General features: G+C 41.4%; 2 protein-coding genes across 2 annotated transcripts; both read left to right on the forward strand.

The window, feature by feature from the left end:
• Positions 1-527: 527 nt before the first annotated feature.
• LOC103368627 (zinc finger and SCAN domain-containing protein 2) lies at positions 528-5,581 on the forward strand. The gene is made up of 4 exons (XM_008297046.1): positions 528-1,284; positions 2,825-2,955; positions 3,404-3,509; positions 4,077-5,581. Exons 1-4 carry the CDS (start codon positions 1,020-1,022, stop codon positions 5,246-5,248), a joined length of 1,674 nt encoding a protein of 557 aa, XP_008295268.1. The 5' UTR covers positions 528-1,019; the 3' UTR covers positions 5,249-5,581.
• Positions 5,582-7,516: 1,935 nt separating this feature from the next.
• On the forward strand, positions 7,517-12,512 carry LOC103368628 (GDNF-inducible zinc finger protein 1). The gene is made up of 4 exons (XM_008297047.1): positions 7,517-8,327; positions 8,411-8,553; positions 9,636-9,747; positions 10,396-12,512. The coding sequence occupies exons 1-4, from the start codon at positions 8,024-8,026 to the stop codon at positions 11,610-11,612; spliced, it is 1,776 nt and encodes a 591-aa protein (XP_008295269.1). The 5' UTR covers positions 7,517-8,023; the 3' UTR covers positions 11,613-12,512.
• Positions 12,513-13,229: the final 717 nt, after the last annotated feature.

The following is a 13,229-nucleotide window of genomic DNA, read 5'->3' on the forward strand; positions in this document are numbered from 1 at the left end:
GGTGAAATCCCCCCAGTTTGACCAAATTTCCTTAAACTTAGACTGAAGTAGTTTTGGGTGGACCCCTTTAAACTGGCAAAGTTTCATTGAAATCGGTGAGATGGCTTGTGCCACCCCCGCCTGGCCCTATCATGGATGCACTCTTAACCTTTTTTTGAACCAATTGCATAGAAAGCTTCAAAGCTTCATGAGGCTTCATCTGGCCATCACTACCAATAGCACTCCTTATAATCATAAATGTCACTATACACTACAAACAGTTATTTGGTCCCAGTTATTTGATTACAAGAAACTTTCAAATTTCACAAAGACATACTTGTGCTATCACCAGAAACATCAAGTTGTGTATGTTTGCTCACTATAACTGTCTCACCACAGTGACAGCTGCTATACACGGACGTAAACTGGACGGTCACCAGTTTATGGCACAACACGTGTTATGTGCATTTCGCGTTTCTCCTTGAAGATTGTCCCACTCCGCGTCCCGTACTTTAAATATCGGAAGTGCGGTTGTTTACGGAATCAGGAGGAAACGTCGAAGCTCAACACTAAATATTTCGTTACGTTAGAGTACAGCTAAGCTGGTGAATTGCTTTTGTTACGAAACCCATCTTTTACTTAGCATACAATATTTGCGTGATGGTTTTGGTAAATTATGTTCCGGGTAATTGTTTTTTTAACAGTCCTCGGAATCTTTCACTGAATCCAAACTAGTACGGTAAGCTAATGTGCTAACGTTGGCATCACAAGTGACCCCACAGCTCGTTTAGCAGTAGCTTTGGTGTCATGGAAATAACCAAACGGTAAATGCAGACTACATATTTATGTCTACAACGCGTTTAACTACGTTGGAAACCAAGTTAAAGGAATTAGCACATCCACCGTGGAGACACCGGCGTTAGCTTTAGCCAACAAATGCCACCGTGCTGCAGGTTTTGAGGTGCCACTTGAAAGTTTCTTCATATTCAGCAGACTTGAAGGAAAACTGTTCAGCCCAGTTATCAGATATTATTAGCACAATGGCCGAGACTATAATAACGTTTCAGTCCCAACTTTCTGGTGTCATGGAAACAGTCTTCAAGGCTGCCATGTATGAGATCACCCGGCTGGTGGAGGATAGCTTTTTGGAAGAAGTAACGCGGTGCAGGGAGCAGGTGGATTCACTGAAGAGGCGGCTCAAGTGGTCGGAGAGTCGACGCAAAGAAAGAGAGGGAGACCGAAGGGGGAGATGCATCGACTGCGGAAGAGTCGGGATGTCTGATGAGGATAAATCCAGAGCGACCGGTGAGTCTGTGGAAATGGTGTTACCCCGTTATAGTCAGCCAGTATTCATGTAATCATAGGGGTGACAAATCCATAGCTGCTTTATGATGCTTTACATTAGGTGATGGGACGCTGCAGAGTCATGGTACATAATCATACATGCAAAAATACGAAGATTTGTTCCTATTTTTGATACTATGTTGAACAAAACAGCATGTAATAATTAATGAAATTCGATCCATTCCTTACAGGATAGTCTTTCATAATCCCACAATGGGGGAGTTTACAGCAGCAAAGGCAATAGAGCAAAAAATGTTGGGACAGCAGTAGAATTATTGAAGAAATGTACACAAGTACTGTTGATACTGTACATATTTCTCCATATGTGGACATTTAGATGTTGCACAGTTTCCTCTATTTGTGGAAAATAACAGCAATGCACAGATTCTTCCAAAGTACTAATATTGCACAGATTTTTATTGATATGGCACTTGTTGTTCCCTGAGTAGATAATACTGATGTTATTACTGATAATACTGACAGCATTAATATTAGCATAGGAGAATAAGTACTTCTTGTTTCAGGACTCTTCATTTCTACAACAGAATCAATGTCATGAACCAACCAAGTATGCACACTATCGTGAATGATGATAGGAAGGGTAAGAGTTGGTTCATAGAAGAGAAAGCGTAAGTCAGCGAGTTCACGAGGTTGTCAATGCTGCTTGCGTGAAATTGTCCTAAGGGTGTGGTGAATTTCTGAAGGGATTCTTTAGATGACAAGCGGTGGAGCTGTCAACATCAAAGTGCCTGGCTATGGCCTAAACTCACACGGCAGCATCCATCGTGTCAGCAGCCTGACTCCGTGGTTCTTATGTCATCTGCGGCATTGTGGCGTTTGAATAAAATTTTAATTCAAGGTAGCTTTTTATCGTCACTTGTCAAAGGATTGTCTTTGTACTGGCCACGGTATGTGATTATTTAAAGGCACACCTGACTGGGGTGTGGGTTATTTCAATAGATGAGAATTTGGTACCAGTTAAACAGCTTGTTGTGAACAAGTAGCTAAATTGAACCCTTTTCTAACTATAACAATAGAAATGACAATTTAAACCTTTTCTCAGGGTCAGAAAAGGACACTGTTTGTATTGTGCATTTGTACTTTTGTTCAGTGTATATGTTCTTGCTCAAAAGCTTGTATTTTAAGGTGTATCATAAACAGTGCTGCGTGCTTTAGGTCTGTCGTGTAGCCTACCTTTGGTGGTTCTGAGATTTTTAAGTCAGAAAAGAAGACCATTTCCATGCTTCCTTTCTATTTTTGTGCAGTATAATAATATTAGGCTTTTAAGCTGCTAAATACATAAAATATTTCCGCTTCTTGTCTCATAATCGTTTTTTGTTCTAACACTGATCATATCTGTTTTAAGTATCTTAAAGTGATACATTAATAAATTAGATTGTAGTCCATTTGAGGCTTTTTAAGTGTTAAAATGCAAATGTAAGTAGTTATGCTCTCAGATTAAACCAAAATAACCCCACAATTTTACTACTGTCTCCAACAGAGAAACATCTGAAACAGGAGTGTGTGCTGCAGGAAGAGATGCATAGTTCCCATGGCACTGACGGAGAAACATCTAATCATGAAGCAGAAGAGGCAAAACCAGAAGGCCACAGTGCGATGAAGGCTACACAGGTAGGATGCTTTACTGCACTATGGGCCATCCCATACAAGTTCCCACCTGACTCCCTCAGAATAAGCATCTTTTTTTTTTGTACAATAACTTTGCTATATTTAATGAAGACATGCACAAATTTGCCGTTGTAGTAAGAATATATTTTCAGTTAGAAGACCCTTAAAATACATGGGAGTGGGTTAAACTTTCTCACATTTGACTCTTTCCAGCATTTTTAAGCCCTCTCAACCTCATAAGTACAGCAGGTAGACACATGAAATTTTCAGGGCTGAACAACAATTCAATTTTACTGGTAATTCCCTGGAGAAAACTTTCAAGGGTCATGCTTTGTGAAAAAAAAAAAGAGCTTTAGTGTTACATTACCTAAGCTGACCAGACACCAAGCTTATAGTTCCTCTTGAGCTGAGTGGAGTTTAACATCATGTTGTGTTTCTGCTCGTCTTCCAGGCCTCAAATGTACAAGGTGACAAGTTTGATCGACTTCTCAAGGAAGAAGCTCTGCGGATCACACCGGAAACCAATGACACGCAAGGTTGGGGTGTCAGTTTAGATGGTGAGTCTCTATGTAAATATGTACAAGAAATATATTGCTTGTTTTAAAGTCTTGTTGGTCACATTTAAATATAGAGACAAACCATAAGTGTGCAAATGACAATACGGTGCACATCGGATGAAAAGTCAAGTTAGGTCAAGAAATCTTTATTCATGTATCATATTAAAAACAACCGAAGTTGCTCCTAAGTCCTTTCCATTTAAGACTAAGAATTAACAGTAGAAATATGGATTAATAAAACAAAGAATAAGAATTAAAGTAAAGAGATATCAAACATGCATCAGGATAACCATAAGAACATTAAGTAAAAAGTAAGCGATAAAGACATGAATGTAAGAAATCACATAGTAGGACAGCCACATGAACACGATGGCAAAGCTGACACCTGTTGGCAAACATTAATTCAATAATAAAATATTAAATTATGAATCAAAGTTAAAAAAAATGTAAAAAAAGAAAAAGAAAAAAAGAAACTGAATGTACCGGCGACTATTCAAAGTATTCATATAGTAATTGTGTCTTACAGCAGCAACTGTTTGACAATCTTTTTCTTCTCTCTTGTCTCAGAAACAGAAGCATCTGGGCTGCCAGGACCCAGTAAACGTTTCAGTGACCAGAAGATCCCTAAGTGCCATGTGAACTGGGAAACTGGCTTCCACCAGAGACCAGAATCAAGCCAGGATGGACACTCAGGTGACCCATCTGAAGCTCTTTTCCAAAACCGGTATGGCATGGAGGACTTGGGCGGCTTTGACAAGAGTGGCTACGGAGACAGCAACATGATAGACATGGGTAACTTTGATGGGTTGCAAGGCTCACCGTCCCACCTGGGCGGGGATCTTAATTACGTGGGGCACTATAATGAGGATGTGGAAGCACCAGAGGGAGCTGAGCATCAAGCTTATCAAACAGGTGTCCCACGGAATAAAAGAGGTGCAGGCAGTTCACCTGCAGGTTCACCTTCCAGGACTAACATCGATGTAGGTGGAGAGTTCAGCTGTTTACTGATTAATGAGGAAGGGTACCTGCAGGATCCAAATGTTTTGTACCCCCAACAGGTGTCTGGTGATTCCGGCAACAGACTGAGCTTTCGGGGTCAGGGCATTCGTATCGACCCGTCTCTGGACAGCACAGAGGGCATGTATGGACCCTCAGCCACATACAGTGATACCTTAAACTTGGGCGAGAGGTTGCAGCATCAGGCAGCAGGGAGAGTGGGAAGGAGGCACACCTGTAACCAGTGCTCCATGTCCTTCCCTGATTCTGCTTCCCTCAAGGCCCACAAACAGATACACAAAACCACCGGACAAGGGCCCCCATACTCCTGCAACCAGTGTGGGAAAACCTTCACTCAAGCTTGTAACCTCAAAGTCCACCAGAGAATTCACTCAGGACAGGGGCTCCACCTCTGCAGCCACTGCGGGAAAGGTTTCCCTTCCTTTTCGGACCTAAAGTCACACAAATGTGGCCAAACGGGCGACAAACCTTACTGCTGCACCGTGTGTGGGAACAAGTTCAGCCGTCTCTGGAATCTGAAGTTGCACCGGAGAATTCACACGCAGGAAAAACCTCATCGGTGCAACATGTGCGACAAGAGCTTCACGAGGGCGGACATATTGAAGGTTCACCAGCGTACCCACACAGGGGAAAGACCGTACTGCTGCGCTGTTTGTGGCCTCAGCTTCAAACGTCTGGATCATCTCAAATCACATCAACGGAAACACATGACGGATCTTTAATGTTACAGGGAAAGAGCATCGGAGAATTTGTTATTGTTTGTGGGTTTAGGAGGTTTAAAAATTAATGTTGTTATTTATGAGCCACGGATACATTTTTGCCTTCTCAGTTGTTATTTAAGAACTGTTTTTTGTTCATATAAAAAAATGAAGACAAAGAAAGCACCAAATATCACATTTGTCATGTTTGATTGAGCTAGTCTTGTTTGTATCCAATGACTGCTGCATATTTTTTACTTATACAGTACTGGCTTTGGGTAAATTTGAAAGAAAACAAAGCAACACTATCCTTGTGATTAAACAACTGATTTAAAATAAAGCTGGCTTTAGAAACTATTGCTTTTTCACATTCTTGTTACTGGAAATTCATGTGTGGTACACCCGTCCAAATGACATCAAGCAGACAGTGAAAGAAAGAACGAAACAACAAGCTGATCTGGACCCATGTTTTGTTTGTCTCTTGGCCAGTTCACAACAAGAAGTTCTGACCTAAAATCGGACATGTTGACCAACTCTTTAGACAAAAAATATTTTATATCTGACATCAGCTTCTCCAATCACTTCCTTTTGACACTACAAAGTAAAGAATGGATTGTAGATGTCAATCACACTGTCTCTACACACCCATACAGTCCAAAGAACACGCTGAAACACGAAAAAATAAGTATGACTGACAGCTGGGTGTTTTAAAAACCTAAAATACAATTCTGTAAAGTGAATGCAATCCAATGTGCTGTGTCTCTATTGCAGAAATCCCCACACAAGCACAGAAACTAATGGTACGACTACAGTCAGTGCTGATCTGAAGAATCTGATGCGTATGTGTAATTTGACCTATTTGCCAGAGATCAAACTAGATCAGAGGAGCGCATTAAAAAGGAAAAGTGATATCGCGCAAAATGAGAAGAGAGTTCCTGCAGATGAGGTGAGTGACACTGACGACACATTAAAGTAGCATCATCAAGAATTTGTAAGATAAAAGACATTTTTTGTAGAGTTTTAAAATATTAAGTACTTAGGTGATGTTCTTTTGATTTGTCTTTTTCAGTAGGTTGATCAGAACTGCTGAGAAATGTTGCTTGATATAAGTCGGTGGGGTCTGAAGCATTTCATAAAATGACCTTTATATGCAATCAACTCCCATCTTGGAGAAAGTATTGATAAGACGTTGTGCTAAAAGAGAACGACAGGGAGCTAAGTAGAAATTTTCTTAAAAAAGGGACATTTCTGTGGTTAAGAACATACTGGAATTCATGAATCTGTTGAAAAAATTTTACTCACAGTCTTCATGTGAAGTTTACTGTAGTGGGTGTTTACTAGTATTCCGGTATACGGTGGGCTCACCGACACAGAGCATGAGTCTGTGAAGGTGGACCGACCCTGAACATCTGCAGAGTCACACATTTATACTGTAAGACAGAGGGTAGGGAGGGCTTGTCTGTAAATACAGAAGTGAATAGAAGCAAATTAACATACAGTTGCTAATCAAATGGCAGGAGGTAATGGGACAATGAACAACAGGGGGTGGAATCGGGGGTCTGTGACAGGAGGTGAGAAAACACATGACAAAAGGTGATGGGAAAACGCATGGCAAGAGGGGATGAAATCAGGGCTCTGTGACCATCAAAATAAAGGAAAATGACTTTCTTCATCAAATCCACTATAGGTGACATGTATTGCCTCACAGCAAGAGGGAGTTGGACCATTGTATGTTCATACGGCAGGTATTTGGTGTTTTGTCTGGTTGTTTCATTCAGCTACAAAGTACGTTAAATGTTTTAATTTTAACATTTTTATAAGGGTTATGACCTCAGAACTGAGATTGGTCTCCAGACACTCATATGGCCAGGCATATTAAATAGGAAATTACCTTCCCAGGCATGAGTTATGATACAGAGATTTTGAGGGTTTTATCAGTGACTGAGGAAGGACTTCAGCACATCCACTAATAACAAGAAGCACTGAGACCATTTATACGGTAAGTGCCAAAAACCTCAGAGGAAATAGTGCACAGCAATATTTTATTGAAAAAATAATGAATGTCTAGCCTACATTTGGATTTGTGGTTACCTTCATGTGCTTTACAATAGTGAAAATGTTTTTCCTTACCCTAAGTAATGACAGTAAGTTATATCTGACAGCTTGATGCAGCCTGTTGGCTTCAGTTTAATAAAAACGCGTTTCGTTATTCGTGATGTCCCACTGAGGCCACCGTAGTGCGCTGTTTATGACGCCACTAGCAAAAACAAGAAGCACAGGCGAGTGTTTAACAGCTAGCTCGGTTTAGTGTTTATTACATACAATTTTCAACACAATTTAACACTCGATACAGCCGAAACCAAAAGCTTACTTTGAAAAACTTCGACACGTTAGACTGAAATATGTTTCGGAGCGTTCGTTGTACGATTTGTTTATGGCCAGATTTATTAACGATAGTTAGCTTTCCGATGCTACCTTCAAGCTAAGGAGGCACATTATCTGGCTAATTGACAGGTCCAGTAGGTATTTACTGTCGGTAAACATACCGTTAGTCCAGACGTGTGAGATTTATCACTTAATGAATTTCTTCTTTTCACTCATTACCCGGAATACCGACAACAACAAGTGGATGTATTGTTGAATAGCTCTGCGATGATGGCGTACAACTTCCTACAATATGTAGCAGAGTATTCAAGAAAGAAAATTTAAATCGGAGCCCCCGTCTTTCGCTTTTACCCTCCGACTCAAACACACGGAACTCCAGCGTATAAGACTTACAGGACACCCACGGAGTCTACCATGTCGGACCTGGACACCCTCGTAGTCACCTTTCAGACCCAGCTCTCAGATGTGATGGAGGCTGTGGTGAAGACGGCGATGTTTGAGGTCACCAGGCTGGTGGAGGACGTGGTGTTGGTGGAGGTGAAGCGCAGGAGCCAGGAGGTGGAGTCCCTGAAGATGCAGCTGAAATGGACCGAGAGTAAATTCAGTGACCAAGGGGCGAAAGACGAAGGAAAGACTGGGAAGTGTGTGGACTGTGCAAGAGATGATGTGGAGCTGTGCACTGACACTGTAGAGGAAAGGCCTGTAGAGCAGCAGGATGGTAAGAACAATAGCTATGATGGCCTGCGTTATTGTATTTGTTGTTGTTCTTCTTCTTATCCTATTTCCCCCTCCACCCCCCAGACGTGCTGATAAACTGTGGTGTGAAGAAAGAGGGCGATGCTGTTGAAAGATGGATAACAAGCAGCAGACAGGAAGTCATACCGGAGACACCACAGGAGGAAAACAATCCTTTAGACACTCAGAGCCCAGAAAAGGAATCACAGGTGAATCATGTCATGTGATTGTATGTTGTACTGCCATTAAAAAACGGAATTATAATTCATTAAATGTTCCAAGAATCAAGCGATTCCAGAGGAGTGTACTGTGAAGTAAGTTTAACATACTTTAAAATCCCAGTCAGAGAATACGGGCCTTACAACTTTATTATCAACTTTCTTTACTAGGTTTTCTCCTTCAGACTCAGTGCCTGCTCATTTAAAAGAGACCCGTCATGTGGATGGTTTACTGCACAAAATGGGTCGATCATGTGCTGCCTACGTCAGTAAAAAGAAACAGGTTGTTATCAAGGAAAGCCATAAAGAATATACAGTTCTATTACAGTAAAAAGGGTCATTACCACAAATGACGCAGGAGGGGAATGCTGGTAGAAAACTGTTCTTCGTGTAAGTCAGTATATTTATTTTGCACTCTCAATGCAGCTGCTTATTTCTTCCATGACAGTTGCACATTACACCCCTAAAAGCTTAAACTACATTCATTCAAACATTATATTAAAGAAGTGCATTCAGGTTTGACAATCTGTGTTCTATTCACTGCAATACCAGAAGTGCAAAGCAGACATAGCTGCAAATCAGGACCAAAAACATGTTTCTGCATTTGCTGCATCACCACCTGAATACATGCAGGTTCTCATAGCAACACAACACATACAGTTTGCGCTTCTGTAACTGCCTATCTTTGTTCAGTGGGATCAATAACGCACTGCTCGAAAGATTTGCAGCTGTAGCATATTCCCTCAGCTGAGAATCGCTCATAAAAAAATCACCAAGAAACTAACTGGTAAAAAGGAGGTGCTTCTTAGAGTCGATTAAAGTCTCTAAATCTCCGAACAGAACCTCCTCCAGATCAGGTTAGCTGTGCAGCATCAGTTATTGTGGTATCTAGCAGCCTCCTTCGAGACGCTGAAAACTCTGACTTTTAGGCTCAACATGTCTCGCATTGATCTTTCTTCTTTTGCACCTCTAAGATCTGTGTGGTTGTGAAAGACACTGTCCGTATTGGCTGTGAAAACTAAACAAAATGAAGTTACATGCTCAGTATTTTATGTGTTGTTTGGCTTGTTCAGGCAATTGAAGAAGAAGATGATGTGATGCCAGCTATTGATATGAAGAAGGAAGAAGTTATTAATCCATCTTGCTCTTCTGTGAATTTGGGAGGATGGAGTGGTACGCTTGATGGTGAGTATCGTGAAGTATGTATTTAATTCAACTGAAATTTTATTAAGGGCATTGCTCATTGATTGTCAATGGAACAATAAAATCATGAAATAGAAAAGCAGAAAAGAAAATAAAGTGCAATATTCCACAGCGATCAGCAACTTACATATGCACGCAAGAACGATAGTGGTTTGACTCGAAACTGACTGAGCTCAGTTCAGAACTGGTTAAAGTCAAAATAATAATGTTTGCAGATTTAGATAACCTGAACATATATCTATAAGGTTTCCTATTATAGCAGAGCAGATGGGTACATTGACATTAGTAAACATCTGGCTTGCACTGCAGCTTCAAGAGGCTTTCAGCAGCAGCGTCATACTGTCACTGTAGAGACATGTGCATCAGCCGTACATCTGCCGTTATCAAGACACCATGTTGCACACTGAGCTTCACTGTTATAATTGTAGATATAAACATGGTGAAGCAACTTGAAGCATATTAATTGTGCACATTTGGTACTAGTACTGCCAAAAAAAATGAAGGAAACCATTTCTTTAACTTATTTTAAGCCACGTTAAACCCCATTTTGACATTTTCTTTTATTTTTTTTTTTTAATGGGGATTAGACCATGAACACAACCCCTGTTTCTTTCTGATTCATTTTTCTAGGTGAAGAAGTAGCAGAATCAGACCATACTTCTGAGATGGTTGAGGCACAACCAATACAGACTCAAGAAAACAATGAGGAATTGTTAAGGACTGTCATTAAGCAGGACCCACAGATATGTACTGCTTATGGATTCTCTGAAGACCAGCAGGCATCACACATTGCTACAGATCAACCTCATGTTTCATCTTTGGAAATGGACACCAGTTGGGCTGGCCTGACTGTCAAAGCAGCTGGATTGCTGCAAAATCACAGACTTGGAGCTGAAAAGGAACGGGATTCAGTCAAAACTAAAGGCTCTCTGAAGCGTACAGAACACGAGCTGTCCGACTCTGTCAGAGCAGATGTTCAGGTTACCCCAGGCAGAGATCAGATTTCAACCTCAGGATCCCCTAAGGCAAGACTGCAGCACAGTGATACTTTGGGAGTGACTATCAAGGAAGAAGTTATCATCGATTCTGATGGGTGTGAGGAAAGTGAGCATGTAGAAAAGAAACTGACAAAGTCTGGGATGGCTTCTTTCTCCTGTTCAGTAAAGCAACACAGGGTGAGCTCAGAAGCACACAAACCAAACCACATCTACCATAAAGCCACTGTGCAGGAGGTTATGAAGCTGCATTCCAAAGTGGGTACGGGTCTCAGACTGCAAGCTGCTATACAGCACCTCCACCGACCGATGAAAAAGCCCCCTCACACACTTTTGAGTAATACTACTGCAGCGCTGTCTGTAGCTCACTCTCAGGTTGTAAACCTAAATAACCTCAACAGAATTCCTTCCACATCCAAAGCCGCTCCTCCTCCGACCCCCTCAGTCCAGCGAGTTCATCTGGGCGACAAACAAACTTCAGCACTTAACCGAACTGGCGCTCCGTGGGTCAGCGTCAAATCGCAGCATCAGTCGGCGAACTCTCACCACGCCAACCCCGCCCCCCATCCAGACTCTCACCCTCACGTGGGCCCCAGACACCTCCTGCGCTGTGGCCAGTGCGGGAAGTGCTTCCCCCACCCCAGCAACCTGAAGGCCCACCTGCAGACTCACACGGGCGAGCGGCCTTTCTGCTGTTCGCTCTGCGGGCGCAGCTTCACGAAGCTGAGCAACCTCAAAGCCCACCGACGCGTCCACACTGGAGAGAGACCGTACTGCTGCTTGGCCTGCGGCAAACGCTTCACCCAGAAATGTAACCTGAAGCGCCACCAGAGGATCCATCTGGATGTATGATGATGGACAGCCAATGGTCAAAAGATAAATTTGGTGTGTGTGTGTGTGTGTTTCTTATAGGCTACATCCACACTAATACATTTTCATTTTAAGGTGCATAATGTTTACTACATTGACGCCTCGTGTCCATACTACTTGGCATTTTAAGAGCTCTAAAACTGAGAGTTTCAGTTTAAAAACTCTGGGATGTGTTGTAGCCTTGAACGAAGACAGACGGAGACTTACTAACAATGATGCAGTCACAAGGTTGATTCTTCTGATTCGTCTAAAGTATCAATAAGCGTTCACTGCTTTATATCGTGACAGTTTTCCAGAAGAAAACAAAAAAATCTGCCTTGACTACCTGTGGTTAATTCAACATGTATAACAAATTGCAGGTGTTGCTTACCTTGTTGTCTTATTCTAGCAACTGTTGTGCAGTTCAGAAAATCGCTTCATTTTTCGCCAGTGCTGTTCTTCCTCCGTAGTATTTTTCTACAACTAAGCAACTTGTCGTTTACATCGGCACCTGCATGTCCAGTTTACGTGAACGGTCGTGTGATACGCGGTTTCGGGAGTGTTAATCTGAACAACACTCTCCTGGACAGAGATCGTTTTCGTGGTAAAAACCCGGCTTTCAAAATGAAAACGCGTCAGTGTGGATGTGGCCTTTGATTAAGACGCTACAGAGTTTACGTTGCAGTGCAGTACAAACCGTGTGACGCATTGCAAAGACTGCTTCTGTGTACTTGTCTGTAAAAGTGTCATCCCGAATTCTTCTGTGCATTCCAGAGAGGTTCATCTAGTAATTTATGGAGGTGTTTTAGTGTTATTAACAGACGAAAGGCGGTGTGTTGTTCAATGTTTCATGCGCAGAGGTAGATGCAACTTGTACTCAATAAATGACTGTGAATACTCTGATCTATTTATTTTTTTTCAGTTTTAGCAACCTGTGATAACAAAAACACAGATTTTACGTAGATCAGGGCCTATATTTATTCTACATATATTTATTAAGAGAGAAATTTTGGACAAACTTCTCCTAAAATAGTTTCAAATTAAACTGAGGTCCAGAGTCCTGTTAAGTAATGTAAGGGTAGCCGTAGTAGTAGTTGATGGCTGCAGCACATAAACATGGAGAACAAACATTCTTATATACGTTCATTACTGTTCATGACTTTTGAAGAAATGTGGAAGCATTATAATTCTGAATAGTGTTGTTTTAGCCAAACATTTGCTCTGCATTTCAGCATTTCACAGGAAGTTCCACTATTGATTTTATGGGTTTTCTGTTTTGCTTCAGTTTCAAGTATTTCATCCCTATTTACTTGTTAATGTATTATGGCTCTAGTAGATTGTTGGAGATTATTGGAGATAAAAAAAAAAAGATTTCAGAAATTGCTCATTTAAAATAAATAAATAAAGAATGCAACCATGGCCGAGATAAAAGGTACATCCTGGTCACTGGCTATTTTTTTCGTAACTAATATGTGGATTATCCATCCATTGGCAATAACTGCATTCTCCTGTAGAGGATCGCAGAGAGCTGGAGCTTCTCCCACCTGTTACAGGGTGACGACACAAAAAGACGAACCACCCTACGCTCTCATGCTCGCTTTAAAGTCCAATTTCGATTCA

This window comes from Stegastes partitus, unplaced genomic scaffold (assembly GCF_000690725.1).
Source record: "Stegastes partitus isolate 25-593 unplaced genomic scaffold, Stegastes_partitus-1.0.2 Scaffold1180, whole genome shotgun sequence".
Lineage (NCBI taxonomy): Eukaryota > Metazoa > Chordata > Actinopteri > Pomacentridae > Stegastes > Stegastes partitus.